Below are 20,955 nucleotides of genomic sequence, written 5' to 3' on the forward strand. Positions count from 1 at the left end.
CTTGTTTTCGTCTGGCACTACTTTGTGGACTCAGACTTCGGCCTTGTCCTCTAGTGACCGCAACTCAGACCTTGCCCCCCGATGGCGACCACCAGCCAACCAAGGTCGGTATGTGTTTTGGTTGTGGCAGTGGTCGGGAGGCCATCGTCGGCTTTGTAGTACTTGTGACAGAAGCTTTGAAGTAACGTTGTGTAAAATTTCAGTATACTACTATCACCAGGTACACCTGACAGTGAGGTCTCTTAGCGATCAGAATTATTATTCCAGTTTACTGAGGGAAAGGACTTTGCATGCAATAATTTTAGCATTAATAGGCGGCGCTTTTGATCCATGCAACGATGCTGCCGAGTTACACACTTCACTGGTGATTGCTTCACACCAACACGCGTCCTAAAGGGAAGAAGCTGACTTTCCGGTCCTTGGTTTGCAGAACAGTGATGTTTCTACTTCTAGTCAAGCCAGATAAACTTCTTGTTTTTCCTTACAATGTACAAGTAACTGATTAAAATATACCATTTCTAAAATCACACCATAATACTTCACAGGACTTTCCATTTGCAAAGAAGTTTTATTTTCTGACCAGAGGTGTCCAATACTAGAACATCCATTGTAATAACATATGTAACATCTTTCCATATTGTTAATAATTATATCTCATTGCAATCTGACGCAAAGCTGGAGAAAATAGGTAAATGTGGCACAATACGTACTTCATAAACTCTTTGCGTACTTTTTTTCGTCTGGTGTATCTGTCACTGTACATTGTATTTATACGCTGTTTTAGACTGCAATTCGTTCATAAGTACCGTTATACATACTAAAAGGAATCTATAAAAAACTTAACATTGAGACGGTTTACTTTTAAGCAAGTTGCTGCTGCTTTTAACACTATATTCCTGTGTTCTATGATTTCAGAACAATGTCTTTAAACAAAGCAGCAGAAAATATTGCAACAACCAAATCAAGGGGGAAAACACAGTGCTAATTGCGAATAGAAGAAGGGCACTTTTGCTAATACCTTACATTTACCTTGAAGTAAATTTACAGTGACTTAAGGTATAGGATAGGGCTTCGCAATGTTCAAACCCTTAAAGTTCATCTTGGGCAAAACCTTATGGTATAGGTAGGAATGTACCATTATAATTCTAGCATATTGACTATGGAGAGAATCTTCCAACTCGTCTGTAATAGTTGACAATAATTGTGATCAAAGTTAGGGACTTTTGCTAACCGAATAAAGCTCTCAGGTTTATGTATTTCAGTCAAAGGTTTAAATTTGGTGCTAGTTTATGTACTTTCTCAATTTCACCAAGCAGGCATAGATGCACGTGGAAGAGCATATTGATAAAATGTACTGCGCCTGCACAAAACCCAGTTTTGCAGTTTTTGGTCAATGTTGCATCAGAACTTTACCTGTGCAGATGATATCTTTTCCAACACAACATTTGGAAACCATAGACGGGATGTCATCCTGAAATACACAAATACCTCCTACAAAGAAACATTCTGCTGAAGTGTTATGCACAATACGTTACTGGTTTCACACAGGTGCAGTACGTTCTGCCAACGTGCTTTGTGGAAGCATTGGAAGAGTCATGACAACAAATAATGATTCAACAACTTATTACACTTACTTACCATCAGCATACAACTTAAGTAGGTACGTTATAATCTGTTCTCTTTGGAATATATGGAAAGCACACATGCTTCTCTGTACAAATTTTACAACTTCATTCTCACGTTCTTTTCTTTACTCTCCAAGCAGAGGTTTGGGTTTGGGTTTATTTTGAGCTTTTTAGGGTTTTTATCGGGGTTTCTCTTTTGCACTTGATTTTTTTCCCCACCAAACCCAACCTCTGCCGGCAGTCGAAAGCTTCAATGGGCTATAAACCTAATCACTTCAATATATTACAGTCGTTCTGCAAGGAGGTGTGAACCAGACGCATGAATAGGTACAGTCAGCAGGAGGCGTGTGGCTGAATGAATGTCTTTCTGACTGGCTAGATGTGTGATAATCCAACACAGTAAAATGGATATCCCTAATGATAATTTGATGGTTCCCGGGGAGGAGCACTGTCACGTTTCCTGAATAGGTTTGCCCTGCCCCGGGGTGAGTGCCGGCAGAGGTTGGGTTTTGGTGGGAAAAAAATCCAGTGCAAAAGAGAAACCCCGATAATAAAGCCTAAAAACACACTAAAAATAACTCCAAACCCAAACCTCTGCTTGGAGAGTATCTTTTCTTTACGTTCAGCTGGTATCATGACCGTTTGTCCGCGGGTTGGCTGTTGTCGGTGTAAATCTTTAGCGCCCGCTCCTTGCGTGGCGAGTACGAGATACGGCTTCCCGTCTTGTTTAACCTTGTGTTTTCCTTTCGCTGTAGGTCGCGACGCTGGTCATCGCTCAACGCAGCCAAGGTTTCTTCTGAATCTCTGTAAAGAGTGAAGGAATAGGAAATAGAATTGTGATACATGTATGTAACAGTGGGGCTTTATAGGCACTACCAACTGACCCAGCCGATGGGTCTAGACCTTTCAGCCAAATCGTTAGAGCGTTGGCCAGATTTGCTCGTGGGTTTGAACCCCAGCCCGGGGACCAGAATAGTTTTTATCTGTTTCTACTGTCTCCTCCTGTTTCTTATATGTACATTGTAAATGCTACCACTATACAAATAATAAAATAACTGCATTTTATACTGCACTTGGTGATGCACCGAAAAGGCATTTTGCTTGTAGCAATACCTTGTTAACCTTCTCCCTGCTGCCTAACCCATAACCAATACAAATGGCTACCTTAGCATTAATTTTATGCTTTTTATTATTCATAGCAAGATTGTATTACGGACAATATAAAAAAATTAGCCCTTATCCCTGTGTATGGAGGTTTTGCTTTTGGACTGTCTGTCTATGCACACGACTTTTCACATGGCACATCGGGACACTGGCAGGAAGTAAGGTCTGAGGTCCCAGAAAAGGTTATCTCATTTCCTGTCTTCTAGTCCCTGCTAAATGCATGTCTATTACCTTTTGGAGGCCAGTAGGTCAATGCATAGTCAGAGTCAGTGAGAAACTCTCAATGACAATATAAAAAGAATTTAAAGAACACTGTAATAGTCTAAACATTTTTGGAAGGTACATGTGTAAGATCTTGGATTTCATGTTTGTTTGTTTCGCATAACCAGTAAACCGCCTTTAGGCATAACAAACCATTTTGTACATGTACAAGCTGCGTAAGACCGGACTGTAAGGTTTAAACCACTAACACCAGGAAAGTCTCCTACTCTTTTTGACAAGTGCGGTGGGTTCTTTAGGTCAATGTTGACCAGGTGTGCAGTGTTTGTCTCACCTGTAGAAGAGAACAGACCCGTCATCACATATATAGAGCGGCCAGGTGTTGAGGGCTTGGACTGAAGGGTCCCACTCCAGGTCTGTGTGGATCTCTAACAGGGACACGTCACACGGGAAGGTACCACGGCCCTGGATAGGGAAGAACAGGTCAACAATAAAAAAACTACATCACACGGGAAGGTACCATGGCCCTGGATAGGGGACAACAGGTCAACAATTTTAAAAAAAAACTACATCACACGGGAAGGTACCACGGCCCTGGTACTCTACATCAAGAAAATTGCAATGAACACAAACCTTGGCAAACTGTACTCTTTCCACTGGAATGCCACTAACTTCTGCTATCTGTGGAGAAAAAGAATGCATGGTTAGAAGGTTGATGTAGAAATGCAGTTTTTCTCAGTTACAACAACAGGTCTGGTAAAAAGTTACACATCTTTCCATATGTCAGGCTAAATATACACACTCAAAGCAATGAGTAAAGAAAACACTAAAAGATACAAATTCTTAGGCCACACCAATTTTATTTTTTTGGTTAACGGATTCGCCGCTTCATTTTTTTCAGATTTGCAAATAAAAATAAAAATCCAGAATCAACTGCAAAATGCTCATATTTTGCCCTGAACAGTTGAAAACAGACCTTTTCATCCTAGTTGTTGCAGTTATTCCATCTTTCAATGCAATGGTATCATCAAAAGTTCAAAATTCATTGTTTAAATTTTGAACCAGCCTGGTGTGTTGACTTCATGGCTCCTATCGTACCATTTTGGGCCATAATACGATGCCTAGGCCTGTTTTTATTTTTTTTCGCCCGCCCGCTCCATTATTTTTCTAGAAAAATCCGTTAACCAAGAAATTAAATTGGTGTGGCCTTAGGTATGGAAACTCTGCAACTGCTTCTGTTTAGGGTGGCTAAGCTGTGGGTTTGTGTACCTTTTCGTCCAGACAGAGTAGGTTGACAGCACGTGGGTGGGGGATTGACTGGCAGGACAGGAGGTCAAAAGGTCAGACACAGGACACAGGAAAAGGGGGTAAACTTGAGAGTAGGTTGACAGCATGTGGATAGGGGAAGATTGACAGACAGAATGACAGATCAGAAGATCAGAAACAGGAAACAAAGAGAGCTTGAAGGTCACAAAAACGTCAAATAATTTTGAAATCTGGACTCTCTGATTTCTTGTTTTGTTTTGCTCCAAAGTGATAATAACATGGGGATAAAAAGTAAATTCTAACAAATCTTTTAAATATGTTAACATCACCCTTTGAACATACTGCGCCTGTGTGAAACCCAGATTTTTTACGGTTTTCATACTGTGTTTGGTCAACGTTGCATCAGAATTTTGTATGTTGTAGACGGTATCTTTTCCTATAGTTTACATTAACTATAGACGGGATGTCATCCTTGAATCCGTAAATATAACCTTAATCAAGACATTTTGCTATGCACAATACATTGCGGGGTTTGCGCAGGTACAGTACGTTCTGCCGACGTGCTTAATGATGAAGAAATGAATGACTTATTTTTTTTTTTTTTATAAATCATTCTTTTTATTTTTTCAAAAAATTCACACAAAAGAAAGCATGGCACAAACAACAAAATAACTGAAACCACATGCATAACAACAAAAACTAAATAAAAACCAGTAAACAACACAGATGATACAACAAAGCGTTACAAAGAAAAAAGTGAACCCCCATCACATACAATTAATTTATAATTTCTTCTAGGAGATGAAACTAGACCTATTAATTTTACCCATTTTCCCCCATGTTTTTTTGTCTTGCCCACCCTATTTGAAATGACTTATTTTGTACAAACCTTCTCCTTGAGTTCTTCCACGTTCTGACCCTCTATGATGATCTCCTGAAACGGTCCCAGTTTATACTCTGTGGGAAACCATCTCCTCACAAACACTGCAATCTGCTGCATGGACACCATGGCCTCAGGTTCTGTACAACACAACACAGAAATACATTTCTATTTATTTAAATTGCAAACAATACAGTGCAATACAGTGGAAGCCCTGGCAGCTGAGCTGATGTCGGGCCCCACATTGTGAAATACATACATACATAACACAATAAAGTAACGAATCACATACCCTACAATCCATAACCTAGGCTAATGCAATGTATACAAGAAATACAGAAATACATCAATGAAGGTTAGACATCCAGGTAATAAGATACGCCAAAAAGCAGTTACTCAAGCAACTGGATATGATTTTATTATTTTTAAATTAATGATTTGTTGCTTGAGTAACTGCTTTTTGGCGTACAACACAGGAATCTTACTACATTTTACAAATGAAGAACACCCTTGCAGTTTCCGGTTTGAACTAAAGGTAAACATTTGTTAAACAGCTTCTATTTGTGTATTTGCCTTCTAGAATTATTGCTCTAAGACTTGCAGTTAAGGCCCCACAAGGCAATAGATTGAAGATAGGAAATGAGATAACCTTTGATAACATGTAGCTATTCTGGGACCTTTGAGCTAACTTCCTGTCAGTGTCCTACATTTGTATGTGGAAAATTTCCTAGAATATCATTGGCTGTACCAATTCCATTACTTCTTTGATTACTCTTCAGCTTTTGTGTATTAAAAGAGTGGACTGGTCTAACAGCCAACCAGATGGCCAGATTGGCGGAGGACCGCCAGCAGTGGAAGAACTTGGCCAATCATCATGCTGCCCCGACGGCTGACTAAGCTATGGGAGAGAGTGTACAGAAGACTTTTAGAAGAATTGCAAGTTGGAGGGTTGAGTTAGAATGCTGGAGTCACCTTCGAGCACCTGCAGGAAGACCTCCCAGTTGCTGAAGACTGGAATGTCGTCTTCGTACACCTGCCAGTCCAGGAAGATGGTACCTGGGTTCTTCCAGGTCTTCTTCCGCAGACGACACCTGTGAGGCAAACACAGACTTTTAACAATGACAACTTTTAGAAACAATCCTACCGAGCCCTGCTGCATGAATCCATTACAAACATATACTATAGCAAAGAACTTCAGCAATTAAAAGGAATAATTATTGGAGATTTCACATTTCCAGGAATTAAGTTTTATGGATTTCTGTCAATGTATTGGTTTGCGAGGTTTGTATCGTATGACGCAGTAAAGTTGACACAATTTTTGCACGTTCAGAATAGGTAAATTGCATCTAAAAGGTGAACATTTTGACAATGTAGTACTTGAAAAAAGAAAAACCCCTAAATGCTCTTGGTTTTAGATACAAAAAAATACAACCTCTAGTAAAAAGACAGAAATAGATACATGTGTAACTTATGGATACATGTGGAAGATTGGCCAACTTGTTTTGTTACAGGTACAGGTTCATACCTGTATGTTGTAGGTACACAGTTCTAAGTAGTGCTGATTTTCTGACCTGTCCAGAGGGATGTCCAGTCCACACTGGTCCCTGAGCTGAGGCAGGATGTCTTCTTTAGACTGCAGGACTGTCATACCTTTGGCCACGACCCAGTCTAGCAGGAACTTACAGGGCTGGAAAAAAAATCAAACACATTTTACAACATGCATATTTATTCTGTGAAACATTTACTGCGAATCTTGAAACATTTACAGTGGTATTACTTTGGGGATGACAATGTAAATATGCGCTTCCAATTATTTCTACAGTACTATGGAAAATATTTCAACCATGAAACCTCCTTTCCCTTTCCAGAATTTAAAGTAAATTATCATGATATTCAGTAGAACCGTTCTGTCTAATTCTTAGTTTGATAATCTTTCCTAAGCTCAGTCTTAGAATATATCATAGCATAAACAATGACTTCCAAACACCCTGAAGGGTGGTATCAGTCATAATGCTCATAAACACAATACACATGTGTTAACCAAATGCATGTATGATGTGAGTGCCTCCTAGAAATTCAAAAGTGGACTGCAGGTTAGGAAAAATAACTGAAGATGTCCAAATGTATGGTAAACAGTTCCTCAATAGAGATCATACATTGAAAAGGGCAGATATACACAAGACTACTGTGAATGAGTGCCTCCTAGCAATTCACAAGTGTACTGCAGGTTAGGAAAAGTAACTGAAGATGTCCATACCTCTGGATCATTGACCATGAGCTGGTATATCTTGACCCTGTACTCCCCTTTCCTTAGGGCCCTGCCCAGCCGGATCGTCACCTTACAGTCATCTCCAAACTGGGACAGGTTCTCGTTCAGTCGCACGCTCTCGAACTCCTGATTGTTGGCGTAACTTCTGTACACCTAGAGATACAAAACATGGAGGGTAAATGGCTCCACCCCAGAGGCAATGCCAAAAATGGATTCATTTTTTGAACATAGACATAGGTCTTACATAAATATGGAGGTGTGCATACATGTCCATATACATGAATACATTTCATTAACCACTGAAGATACATGGCTCCGACTCTGAGGTGTCGCCAAAAATTACCTGACCATCATACCATAGATTTTTTTTGCACAAACCATTTTAAGAATTGTTTTTACCTTAAAATTTTCTCCTGTGACGCCAACGAAAGGTTCCAGCTCTTTCTTCAGTGCTCCCAGTGAAATCCTCTTGTCTAAATGTGCTATTAGAACTGGTAGAAAAAAGTCATCAGTACACAGCCACATTCCTGCATTTTGAGGGGGGACATTTGCTGGTAGAGTGACTATGATCATGACTTCTATAAGAAGTCGAACCCCATAATAGCTAGCGTAGTAGTAGAAGTAGAAGTTTTTTTCCAGACAGTTGTTACCTGTCTCCTGTTACTGTATTGCAATGTGTTTTATTCTTGATTGTAAAAGCAATTAGCCTTCGGGCATGATTTTGCGAATAAAGTTATATCTTTACACCCTTATTTTTGTCTGTCAAAGACGACTGTTTCAGCAACATTTTTACCCATCATGAGTGTCAAAATTCCATCAAATGCCGTAAAGATGGATGCTGGCTAGAACACTGTTCACCAAACGAAATCTTCACAATGACGGCCATTCTTTATGTACTACTACCATCAAGTATGCTGAATTCAAATAAACAAACAAATAGCAACAAACACATTTGACTCTGTACATAATGATATTTGATAATTTTTGTACATAATTAATTCTGTGTATAATCTTTACCGAATTGTATATTTCATGTCTACTGATTTTTGATGTCTAATGTTTATTGTTTGACTTGGTTCCATATTGTTTTGTATTATCATTTCAGGTTTGGGAGGACAACTTGTAAAGGCGTTGATACACCTGTTTTGTCCTCCCTTCCACTTGTTTTTGCATGTGGTAAATTCAAATAAAGAAATAAAGAAATAAAGAAAGACAGTACCTTCCTGAGCTGGATCCCCTCCTACTGGAACAGGTACTGTGGAATATTCCGCGTGGAAGTAGTACGGTTGTCTGTGGAATGGCGGCGGCACTTCTGTCTCCGCCTCCTCCCCCGACACCCCCCCTTCATCATGGTCCCCTCCGTTCGAATTGTAACAACTGTCCGTCTCAGTTTCGCCGTTGCTCCCGGAACCGTCGCTATTCCACGGTCCTCCTCCCGCGGAATTATTCCAGTCCGTTCTGTCCGCGGGATCCTGACCAATAGCAGCGTCCGTCTCATCTGTACACGTCCTTTCTTCCTCTTCTTCTTCCTCTGACAACTTATTTTTGGGATCTACCATATTGCACTGGGGGGCGGGGGTGTCCGAGGTTTGCGAGCTGTTCGGGGCAGTGACAGTCTGGTCCGACTCGGAGCCGGGTTGTGTGCTACAATGCCTCATGTGTTCTGTTTCCGTGTCGATCAGGTCTTCCAACTCTGTCTCCTTCGTCGCATACATTCGCTCTCTTAGTTTTGCTGTAAATCAACAACATGTGCTTCAGAATTACACTTCTCATTTTATTTTATTTTATTGGGTATGGACACTTCTTAAACTAAGAACAACAAAAACTGACTGTACTTTGAGATCAACAAGAAATTAGAGATTTGAGACTTCTGGGACGCTGCAATCCTCGGCTTCCTGAATTCCCCCATGTTGGCCTCTAATTCCTGCTGACTCCCCGCCAGATTTTAACCTTTGACCTTTTATTCTGCCTGTCAATCTTCCCCCACCCACATGTTGTCAACCTACACTGTTCTTCAAAACAATACTTATGATCTCAAGTTCAAACTGAAGTAAAAAAAACACAAAATCAAAGTGATACCTGTACATAAAAATGTTTATTGCCAAAAATCTGACTTTCAAAAGAAATGAGGCTCCACCCACGAGGTGTAGCCAAAAAACCTGCCAGCTTACCTGACTCTGCGGGGAGGGTGATGTAGACCCTGATGGTGTTGGCGTATCTGTCCAGCAGGTACCACATCTTAGACTGGGGTAAGGGCAGCAGACTGTCCTGGGAGTCACTGCACTCTACAAACACCTACAGGAGCCAAGATTAGAAATCTGAAATTTCAAACTAGTAGATATAGTATACTTTGTGTTGAATGAATTGCACCCTAGAGTGCATTACACATCATACTTAGATTACATAAAAACAAAAAACTTATTCTGCTATTACACCATGGTATTTCAAACATTTCTTGAACCCAGGGCATATTGGGTCAAACCCTGTCAATCAACCCAATCTCTGCCCACTCACTTTGGAACCCAAACATACAAACCTAGCATAAATTAGAGACAACCAAAACAATACTTCTGCTGTTCCATGAGCTTACAAGACAGTTAAGGATGGTTTGTAAGTAGGAAGAAACAGTAACAACTCCATGTGGTGACATTTCTATGACATTCCAGACTATCATAGTGCTAAGCTATAGCTTTCAAGTTCTTTTAAGTGTCTTACCTTATTGCTTCGCATAAATCCTTCAGCCTTCAGGGTCTTGTTGGCCACAGTCAGCAGCCTGAGCTCATTATAATATCTCTCAAACACAACCCTCATGTTGGCTGCTGGCAGGCCTGTGGCCTAGTGTGAGGAAGAAACAAGAAATCAAAGATATTACTCTTCCATGAAATATTTGTTGTCAATAGTGAATCTGTTGATTATGCAGAATTTATTGATGATTGTGAGCATATTTTACCCATAAAGAGACAATTTAATCTCCAATTTGACCTCATTCCATTTCAGTCTGAGGGGAGACCATTTTGACCTCCAATTTCACCTTCCTGTCATTCTACAGTTACACTGTTTTACTGTCTTTGTCTTGCTTTGCTTTGGACTTCTTTGTCTGTTCAAGTTAGAAACATAGGCCTCAAGGATATCTAAAATACAATCAATCAACTTTATAGCCCAACGATTGTAACTGGTGCAATGTTTACATGTAAACAGACTCTCTCTCTATCCGGTTTATCGTCTATTGTTCCCCATAACCAAGGGTAAGACATGCATGCACTCTGATGCTGGGGCTTGATGGTACAATGTAGAATTACATCAAATCACTCTTTATATACAATATCCTTTTTACGTACCTGTGCCAGTTGGTTCTTGAACTCACTGATAGTCTGGTTGAGGTATGCCCGTACAGTGATGGGAGGGGAGACAGTTTCACACTCCAGGTCTACAACATGGACCTTCACTGTAGTACCTGTGGGGAGGGACAGGGGGCACTTCAGTACAGCTTGCAACACAAAACATGGCAGCTTACAGTATACAACACTTCTACATTACAGCCTCAACTCAACTCTTACAAGTCAACCCAACAAATAGGAATTATACATTTATTATACATTTGTAACTGTCAGATTTTCCTACACCTACAGAGAGTACAAAAAAATAACTCCTGCCAAAATATGCCCAATTTCCCAATATGCCCTATTCCAAAATGTGCCCTATTTCAAAATGTGCCCTATTCCAAAATGTGCTATATTTCAAAATGTGTCCTATTCCAAAATGTGTTCCATTCAAAAATAGGCTATATCACAGATTTTGTCTCATTCCAATTCCATGGAAGTCACCATGAAAATAAAACCGTATGTCTTGTGCCAAGATTTCAAGACTTACCTCCAGTCTTGTACTTCTGGAACTAGAATCTGGTCAGGTCTCCTGGTCTCCAGTAGCAATTTGAACACACAAACACACCACCAGACAAGAAAAAACAACACTTCTTCTTCACTCCTTTTTAAGTTCCACTCCCGAGGTGTTGCCAAGAAACCCTACCTCCAGTCTTGTATTTCTGGAACTTCTGGTCCGGTCTCCTGGTCTCCAGTAGCAGAAGGAACACACACACACAACCATACAAGCGAAAAGCAAACAACAACACTCCTTTGGAGGTGAAGTAGAAAAGGTATCTTAACTCCGCTGCTGAGGTGTTGCGAAAAAGCCTACCTCCAGTCTTGTACTTCTGGAACTTCTGGTCAGATCTCCTTGTCTCCAGTAGCAGGTCGAAGATGTAGGTAGACTTGACTCCTCCCAGCAGCACACCCATGGGTGTCTCCTCCTCACCTTCGTACGAACGCTCCAGCGTGTCGTGGAACTCATCGTACTTCACCAGCCGGCACTGGTCCAGCGCGATCACAGGGTCAAGGTTGAACATCTAACGGAAAGATTTGACATGTGTCAATCAATGGTTTGTAATATAGAAACCTAAAAAATTGCACAAAAGAAAAAAAGACTAATTTGAGGTCTACACTCTATACTAGAAGAGTTATAGAATACTAGATAATAGTAGAGCTATACTTCATTTATTTTCACAGAGACTTTAAAAATTTTACATTGAGGAGGAAAATGGAGGTTTTCACTGTGTTTCAAGTTTGCAGTCAAGACAATTATAGATGTAGTATGGTGCAATGATACATAATTAATTTAAAAAAACACAAAAATAAAACAATGGGAAACATTTCAAGGTTTGCACAAAAAATGTGCAGAATGTAGTGAAAACTATGTCCTCTTTTTCCCTTCCCTGTAGTGATGCTTGGAGAGTGCATTAGGTATACCAGGACTTTGTGATGCATACCGGTTCACTGGACTTGGATCCGGACTTGTAAGAATGTTTAGGTTCAAGTCCAAAAAAACCTAAAAGTCAAGAACCGAGTCCGGACTTATTACCATAAAAGACCATTTCATATACCCCTTTTCTTTTCAAACCACCTAAAACCTTCCGTAGATTGCAAAATCTTTGCTGCAAAATGAAGAAAACATTGCCATTGGGCATCGTCAAGTACCGCCCTCCATGTTACGTGGCCAAAGTTACACCCAGACAACATTGCAAGGTTGCCAACATGCAATTTTGTATATGCCATGGGTTTAGGTCCGGACTTACAAGTCCGGAACTGAACCTAAACCTCTGGACTTGAATCCGGACCTGAACCTAAAATTGGGTTTAGGTATGCATCACTACCAGGATTTTGTGAGTGGTAAAACCCAGTCCTACATGTACATGTACCTTCCAAGCTATCTCTGTGGCCTCGGCTAGTGTCTTGTCCTTGTGAACCTCCAGTCTGCCTTCAAGTAGCTTCTTGGACTCAGGGTGGACACAGAACAGCTTGATCTGTTTCAGAAAAGATAATATGGATGATGAGTTAGAAGGTTTTTACATATACTGTCTTAATACAAATTTTGCACAAAGTCATACACTTGTACATGAATTTTGCACAAAGTCATACATTTTTCAGCTAGCTACTGAAAATAGACCTATCCAATGGCCTGTCAGAACAATGAAATGCAAAACAGTACATGAAAAATGCAGCCACTCTCCAACCTGATACTGCTGCACTATAATTGGGTCAACTACTAATTCGTTTTGGTTCAATGGGATCACTATAGATATCAGAATGATAGACAAGGAACAGTCAGATCAAGATAGACCAATCCTGACTGTCAATCACAATTAGCAGTTCAACCAATGAGTGAACAGCAATTAACTTTTTGGCCAATGGGAGACCAGCTGCATGTCCATCACAAATTTGCATTTCTAGTTTGCATTTCTATGTTTTCACAGAGGATGGTGGGGCTATGGGATCAACCTTTTATCTAAAAAACAGATGTTCGACCTTGTACTTGGAAAAAATCTAAATGAGAGGTGTTGTCACCTTGCACATGGCCTTGTCCATCTCCCTCTGTCTTCTCTCATGCTCTTCTCTGTCGTGAAGTTTGTGCACAAGTTTCTTGATGTGCTCTGGCAGATCAGCAAGCTCAATGGGCACTAGAAAATACATTTCAGATTTCAGGTGTTTGCAGTAAAATTAATACAAATCAGCAAGCTCAATGGGCACTAGAAAATGCATTTCAGCTTTCAGGTGTCTGCAGTAAAATTAATACAAACAAACCAAAGACAATAAATACAATATAGTTCTCAAGAGCCTGAAGTAACTGAATCAGTACTTACAAGTGTTCCTCTTGGTCTCTATCTGCCTGTACATAAGCATGTAGGCATTGGTGGAACTGGAGAAAAAATAAAAACAAGAGTTAGAAGACTTAAATTTTTGAATGTCTAATTTTTCATTCACTATCAATGGTGAATTTCTTGCTGATTCTATAAATGTTACACTTCCTTCGAACTTATGGGGAGACCATTTTGACCCTAAATTTAACTTTACTCTCTACCGGTAAGCTGGGAGACTATTTTGACCTTTAAATCCACCTCACTTCCTTGCATCCTTCAGGGGGAGCATTCTGACCTCCAATTTGACCTTCCTGTCAATCTTCAGTTACACCATTCCCCCTAACTTCCAGTGACTTTACTGTATTCAAATAACTAGACATTATCATACAAACAAACAAACACAGTCAACAAAAACAAAACCTCCATACATGGAAGTAACAATTTATCAAATCATTCACATAAAGAGTTACCCATCAATGAAATTCTATTATTTGTAAAGCTGTCACACCCCCAAAATTTAAGTAGAGTGGTACAACCCACTTACCTAGCAAATGCTCCGGAGTAGTAGCCTCTGTGTGAGCCACTCCCACCGTAGGTCTTACGAATGTCATCATACGTGATCTTTGTGACGTGCTGGTCGTTAAAACTGTACCACTGCCCATCACGGAAGGACCTAGCGAAAAACAGTTCTTGTCACAAGGGCGCTCATTTAATAGTATAGGGGAGGTTTTGTGAGACGTTTCTTGAAACCTGGGAAAGACACAACATAAAATACTAAAGTTGTGCTTACTTGATATATGCATAGTAGTGTCCCCCGGCTGCACTTCCAGAGTGGATCATGATGGAAAACAGTTCATACATGTACGGACCCTGGAGGAAGAGAGAACATAAACATTACACAAAAATGTATATACAAGATGGCCGACCCATGACATCACAAACCAAGATGGCGGCACCCATAAACTCAAGGTTGAAACAGTACAGGTTTAAGAGACAAAGTTAACAGGAACCTTGGCTTGTTGTTCTTTCTTGTTCCTGTCGTTGATAACAGCTGTGTTCTGTTCGATGTCAATCCCTTCGTCTACCATGTCGTCCTGTGTCTCCCCGGTATGGTTCCTCAAGCCGGCATCATCCTCTGCACTACTGCCTGATGCAGACAAGGTGTCTTCTACGTCTGTTTTACTCTGAGGAGAATATTGTTTGTCACGGGGTCAGTATCAGCTGTATCTAATTTGTACATTTAAAGTGTCCCAAAAATGCAAATTAGACCAAAAGTGTCCCAAAAATGCAAATTAGACCAAAAGTGTCCTAAAAATGCAAATTAGACCAAAAGTGTCCCAAAAATGCAAATTAGACCAAAAGTGTCCTAAAAATGCAAATTAGACCAAAAGTGTCCCAAAAATGCAAATTAGATCAAAAGTGTCCCAAAAATGCAAATGAGATATAATCCACATTTGATACTTTTTATGACAAAACCTACATACCTGTATTGTTCCTGTCTCATCAGTGATGAAGCTGTTTAGGTTCAGGATTTCTGGGAATGTCATCCTGAAGAAAAAAGGGATATGTACGATTTAGAAATATAGAGTACATTCTCACTCTGTACATGTTGGGAAGTGAAAAGAAATAGACTCAGGAACTAGATTTAAAGTACTTTTCCCAAGGGCACAACCTTGGGGCTAGGGACTAGATTCTAAGTCAACAACCCTAACCAGAAGACCACCTCGCAACTTTTAGTGGCTTGTGCATAAAGAACTTTATTTTCTAACTTACTTGTCGTTGAGTTTGATCCTCTGCATGGTGTTATAGTCAAAGTCAAACCTCTTCAGCTGCATGGTCAGTAAGTAGGGGAACTTCACAAACTTCAGGCCCTAACAAAAAAAACAAATCAGAACACTTTAGAGCTTTGAAGCCTCAACAACTATATTCTAAATAATTTTTATACATGTCAAGACATGTTTTGAAGTCATTGAGATGTTAAATTTAAGGTATATATGAACTTTTCAAAGCATACCTTGTGAGCGTCACATTTCTTGTTGCACTTCTCGCAGAAGTACTGGTTGCTTCCGTCCAAGGTCTCGGGCTGTACAAAAGCCTCCAATGCTTCTTGCTAGAACCAGAAATTAAAAAAACGAACTTGTCATTAAAAAGCTACTTAAGAAAAAGCCTACATTAGAAAAAGAAGGTACCTTTGAAATTCTATACGAAAATATAAAAGCTACAGATACAACAAATTTTTAGTTACACACTGTTCTTTCCTTCACTGTTATTACCTTCGTTTATGGAGGTTTTGTTTTCAGTGCCTAGAGGGCATGACATAACCACAGACAGGAGTGACAGGAAATAGAGTTCAGTGGTAGAATTAGTCAATTTATTGACTTTTGCTGCTGGCGTGTGATGTTAGTAAAGACATTATTTGCCTAATTAATTAACTAGTATTAAAGTAAACATAGAAGGAGTTCTAGAAAATTTATGGAGTATGAGTTCTATGATTCTAATAAACATGACTGTTACATACCACATTGCCGTAAGCGTGCGTCGCTCCAAACGGACGTACAGTAAGCGGTATGTCCAGAAAGGCGTCCATACGCGCGCTCTCACTCCCACACTCCAGACAGCGTACGTAGTCCTTCAGCCTGCCCTGGTACAACTCATTGATGAGGTTTTTCTGTGGTAAGCAAGAAGAACGACACATGACATGAGTAGTGCTGTGTACGTAAACCCACATTTAGGTTCATGTCCGGATTCAAGTTCAGAGGTTTAGGTTCATTTCTGGACTCATAAATCCGGACCTAAACCCATGGCATATACAAAATTGCAACCTTGCAATGTAGTCTGGGCAAAACTGTGGCCACATAATATTTTACAAGTCCAGAACTGGTCCAGCGAACAGGTACACAGCACTAGACATGAGAACCTCCTAGTGACTTTTATATAAATTGCAGAACAGGTGAGTCTGTGAATGTTGGAGACTGTAGGAACTACTGACCTGGTCTGTGTTTTTCCACTTGGTCTCCAGAGCATCAAACATGACTCTGCACAGTTCCTGCACATCGTGCTGCTGCCAGGCTGTTGGGAAGCACACAAAAAACACACTTTGTTATCCCTTCAAAATTCTGTCTAAAAAATCTATCAACATATTTGAGATCATCTCAAACCTACTGAACAAAACTGACTTTGCCTGGGAACGATAAGGGACCTTTGAGACTATCCCTATAAAATCAAACAACTACGAACACTTGAGATCATCCCTGAAGAATCTGTGTGAAGAAAAATGTCAGCGAAACAGTCCCAAAACCAAACTCCCCTTAAACAAAACTCCTTTTGTTTAGAAACAGTAAAACTGTTATGAGACTATCCCCCACCATCGCTGCTGTCCCATCCGAAGCTCCTGGTGATGTCTGTTGTCTCCACAGCGCGCTTCTTGCTGGTCTGCAGCTGGATGAACAGCTTCTGCAGCTGTGAAGGGATGCTGCGGGCCTCCTCCTCCTCAGAACCATCAAACTCCCACCTGGAACAAAGTAACACTTACTCAAGCAACTGGATAAATTCTGAATCCCACCTGGAATGATCATTGACATTTAGAGCCTCTGCACCTGAGGTGTTGCCAAAAAATCTTGTTGCTTCATAGACTGATCCCGTGGCCATAATACATGCAAATATTTAACACAAAAGCAGCCACACTCCCTCAAAGGTATAACTGTTAATTGCTATGCTACGATTGGTTGAACTGCTAATTATGATTGACAGGATTGGTTGATTGGTTGGATGGATGATTGTCAACTGCCATATCTTTCTTACAGTGCTTTGATATGAATCTATGATGATACAAGAATTTTCAGTTGTTGTTCTACACTACCACTTACTTGTAGACTGCATTCCTAAACTCTGGTGTCATGTACAGTGTCTGGAGCAGACTGTTCAGGTAACAAGTCATAGCCTGGTTCACCAGTCCAACATAACCTGCAAAAAGACAAACAAATAAACAAACAAGATATTGGTGATATCAGATTTCCAGGAAGTTTATCTGGGCTTCGTGACCTGAATGAGAAGTTCACCCTTTTCCTGTGACTGATCTTTTGACCTCTTTGTGCCAGTCAATCTTCCCCAACCCATGTGCTCTCAACCTACTCTCAAGTTCACCACATTTCCCTTATCTGACCTTTTGAACTGTAATTCTGCCTGTCAATCTTCCCACACACAAATGTTGTCAACCAACTCTCAAGTTTACTCCATTTCCAGTGTTTGACCTTTTGACCTGTCATTCTGCCTGTCAAGTGTCAATACATGTAACTTCACTCTTATGCTCTCTGGACAAACATACACACAAACCCACGGCACCCAAAACAACACTTCCGTAGTCAGTAATAACAATACGATAAAAAAGTCCCTTACCAGTGTCAGATTTGATGAGTGCTGAGGCATAGCTGTAGGTGCTGTAGTCAGTACTGGGGTTGGGAGAAGGGCCGTAGACAGGCCCGTACACACTGGTACTGTCTGTACTACCTGTGGCCTGACTCTCACTGATGGCCAGGGCATCTCCAACTGTGTCCTCATCCTCCTGTAGTAGGCACAATAAGTCAGCAGTTTAACTACAAGCAATCAAAGATTTCATGCATCTGTTAAGTATTTAGCTTTTAAACATAGTAAAAAAACATACCATCTGAATTCATTCATAACATCTAAATTCATAAAAGCCATATCATAAGACACCAGAACCAAACTCACAAAGTGTACATTAACAGCAGCCATGTGCCAACACTCAGAAGCAAAGTTTGACTCAAAATCAATCTGGCTTCAAAACAAAGCACTTCTTCCACTTTTGACCAATAAAATTATCAGATTTAATTTTGCAGTAGATCGAGAGCAATGTAAACTCAAATCAAAATGATTTCTTCACCTATTTATGGTACACTAGTTGGGACTCTAGAAACAGAGGAATTGCAGTATGTATACTGTAAATTCATTTAATTTCACATTTCTTTTCTTCCGTAGTAAGAGGGGAAAAGAAGGCTTTCGCAGTGGTTTGAAATTGCAGTTTGCAAAATTCTGTACTACAGTAGTAATACCTTAGAAACACATAATTCATAATGTCATACTTCACAGTAGAGAAGTCAATAAGAATAAAAAAGGCCACAAAAGTTTTCTGATTTACAGTATTACAAGATCTGTAGTTAAAAATTACTACCATGAGCTTTTTATGGCATTTCAAATCTACCGTGTCCATTTTTTAAAAAATAGCAAGGCAGTTATATGCTTACAAATAGTAACACAACATCTTGGTTGTTCAAACAAAAAAGGTGTTTGGAGATGTTTACCTGGGTAGTGGACTGTGGAGCTTGCCCATCTTTCTCATTGATGACAAAGTGGTTTCTCTTGTTGTCTGGGAGAAGACCCAACTGGAACAGGGTGTCCTTACTGTCTTCTTGAACATCAACCTATCAAAAAAAAAAAAAAACAGTCAGAAAATGGGAAAGAAAGAAATAATCTTCCACCCAACATCTGCTTGGGAGATAAAGACAACACATTGTGTAAAACAATTGTTACATACTAATCTTCAAGCAGATATTGGGGTGAAAGATTTTTAGACTTCATGAACAGCCATCACATAAAAAAAGCCAGGAAGTTAGAATAGTAAAATTTTACACCTGACAACAATGCTACTTAATAACATATACAAAATGAACATTGTACAAGGTTCAAAGGCTACTTGACTGTACATACACAACATGTTCATCACAATTAACAAAATGGTTTGAGAATTGAAGTATAAATGGTATATTGTAAAAACATAACCAAAAGCCTAACGTTATTCCTCATTATATAAACATAGTGCCATTTGAAGAGAAAAGAATGTAATCAACACACATTGTCTCCGCTGTCCTTTCCTCCCCGTTCCCATAGTAGGAGGAATGTCCCAGGGACGTAGTTTGCGTGCTGAGCCACCTCGTTGTACAGGGAACACATGGTGGTGGACGCGGGGAGGTTCAGCGTGATTCGCGAGCGGCTGTAGTTCACCGTACACATGTCTCGCACCAGACACAACATCTTGGGCTCGTCCGCTGCACAAACCATCTACGTACAAGAAATAAAAAATTTCAGACTTCAAGAAAGTATTTTGGGCTTTTGTGAGCTTAAGACAGACTTTGTTTGAACTGTGTAGGGGATTGCAAGATGTAATTCAATCTGGCTTTACTGTTACACCATTTCCTGAAGATGCATGTTGGGTCACCTTCACCTCCCTAGCAATCAACTGTCAAAATCACCTCCCACTCACCATGGAACCGGAGCAATGAGGGTAGGCAGACAGGCAGGCCATCAACTCAGCCATATACAAAACAAAACTTTTGTGCTGGGATTTAGTTGGAAGTAGATATATTTTCAGAGCAATTGTGATATTGGGAAGCCCCTTGGTTGTTGCCAAAAAATAACACAAGACAGTGGATTACAAACATAGGAATAAATACTTGTTAATCAGCTGGAGTGAGAAACAATAGAATTTGCAAACATCATTTATATGATAATTAGGAAAACAATTTGAAGCCTTCCAAGTCCAATGTATTCACAAAAACAACCAAATGGAACAACAGTTGTTGATTAGAAAAACACTTTCCTAAGTAGTAGAGTAACTTATTTGTTAAGTGGTCCTATGTTGTTGCTAATTTTTTTTATAATTCGTAGAAAAATGCCGAAAAATGTTTCAAAGAAAAATATTTTTGATGCAATTACACGGTTGACTAAGTGGGGCAAATTATGGTGAAAAATCCTTCCAAATGACATATAATTTTCTAAACATAAACCATGCAGTTAGTAATGAAAAATACCCATATGAGAAAGACGCACAAAATACCAAATTATGAAACAAAGTGCGTATAAAACAAATTTTTTCATATCTTCAGCTGGCCTTCTGACTAGTTTGTGAAAGTAAAGTCCAGGAACTAAAGATGAGGAAAAATTCCAAACACTGTACTGCAATTTTTGTCTAGTTCATGTATAGCTGTACTTCATAAGGAGTCCACAAATTTTAAAATTTCTGTAATTTTCAACAAATAAATTGTTGTTTTTGCAAACGTACAAAAGTGAAGGAGTGAGAATTTTGTGTTGTGTACTTCGGTCTGACGTCTAGTCTGGTCAAGCTTTCACGTGGACACTTTCTTACCTCCGTGGCCACTACTTGCTTTCCCTCGACGGGAAGCATGTTTTTTCCTCCAAGTTCCCGTCGTTCCAGTTCGAGAAAAATGTACGAGGCTTCAGTTTAAAAGAGGAAACGGCGACGCCATAGAAAAAATGAATCAGTCTCCCCTCGATATTTCCAGGGTTCAAGATGGCAGCCTCACCTGGC

At 39.9% G+C, this 20,955-nt stretch overlaps 1 protein-coding gene across 1 annotated transcript; it reads right to left on the bottom strand.

Moving 5' to 3' along the window:
• Nucleotides 1-1,978: 1,978 nt before the first annotated feature.
• On the bottom strand, nucleotides 1,979-20,934 carry LOC109476571 (ubiquitin carboxyl-terminal hydrolase 47-like). The gene is made up of 30 exons (XM_019777555.1): nucleotides 20,773-20,934; nucleotides 19,482-19,688; nucleotides 18,932-19,051; nucleotides 18,009-18,174; nucleotides 17,480-17,576; nucleotides 16,979-17,124; nucleotides 16,603-16,682; nucleotides 16,132-16,281; nucleotides 15,628-15,723; nucleotides 15,387-15,484; nucleotides 15,098-15,161; nucleotides 14,624-14,797; nucleotides 14,404-14,483; nucleotides 14,158-14,286; nucleotides 13,617-13,672; nucleotides 13,321-13,433; nucleotides 12,675-12,779; nucleotides 11,618-11,825; nucleotides 10,762-10,877; nucleotides 10,139-10,258; nucleotides 9,595-9,718; nucleotides 8,643-9,155; nucleotides 7,823-7,914; nucleotides 7,412-7,576; nucleotides 6,726-6,841; nucleotides 6,127-6,245; nucleotides 5,164-5,294; nucleotides 3,642-3,689; nucleotides 3,343-3,473; nucleotides 1,979-2,429 (listed from the first exon to the last, which is right to left on the bottom strand). The coding sequence occupies exons 1-30, from the start codon at nucleotides 20,809-20,811 to the stop codon at nucleotides 2,258-2,260; spliced, it is 3,975 nt and encodes a 1,324-aa protein (XP_019633114.1). The 5' UTR covers nucleotides 20,812-20,934; the 3' UTR covers nucleotides 1,979-2,257.
• Between the last annotated feature and the right edge of the window lie 21 nt (nucleotides 20,935-20,955).

This window comes from Branchiostoma belcheri, unplaced genomic scaffold (assembly GCF_001625305.1).
Source record: "Branchiostoma belcheri isolate BF01 breed outbred unplaced genomic scaffold, Haploidv18h27 scaffold38, whole genome shotgun sequence".
Classification (NCBI taxonomy): Eukaryota; Metazoa; Chordata; class Leptocardii; order Amphioxiformes; family Branchiostomatidae; genus Branchiostoma; species Branchiostoma belcheri.

Coding starts and splice junctions, on each gene's coding strand:
- LOC109476571 (XM_019777555.1), bottom strand. CDS start 20,811: ATGCTTCCCGTCGAGGGAAAGCAAGTAGTGGCCACGGAG. Junction 10,259..10,761: donor TCAAGAACCAACTGGCACAG/GTACGTAAAAAG, acceptor TCCTCACACTAG/GCCACAGGCCTGCCAGCAGC. Junction 6,842..7,411: donor TCATGGTCAATGATCCAGAG/GTATGGACATCT, acceptor TTTTTTTTCCAG/CCCTGTAAGTTCCTGCTAGA.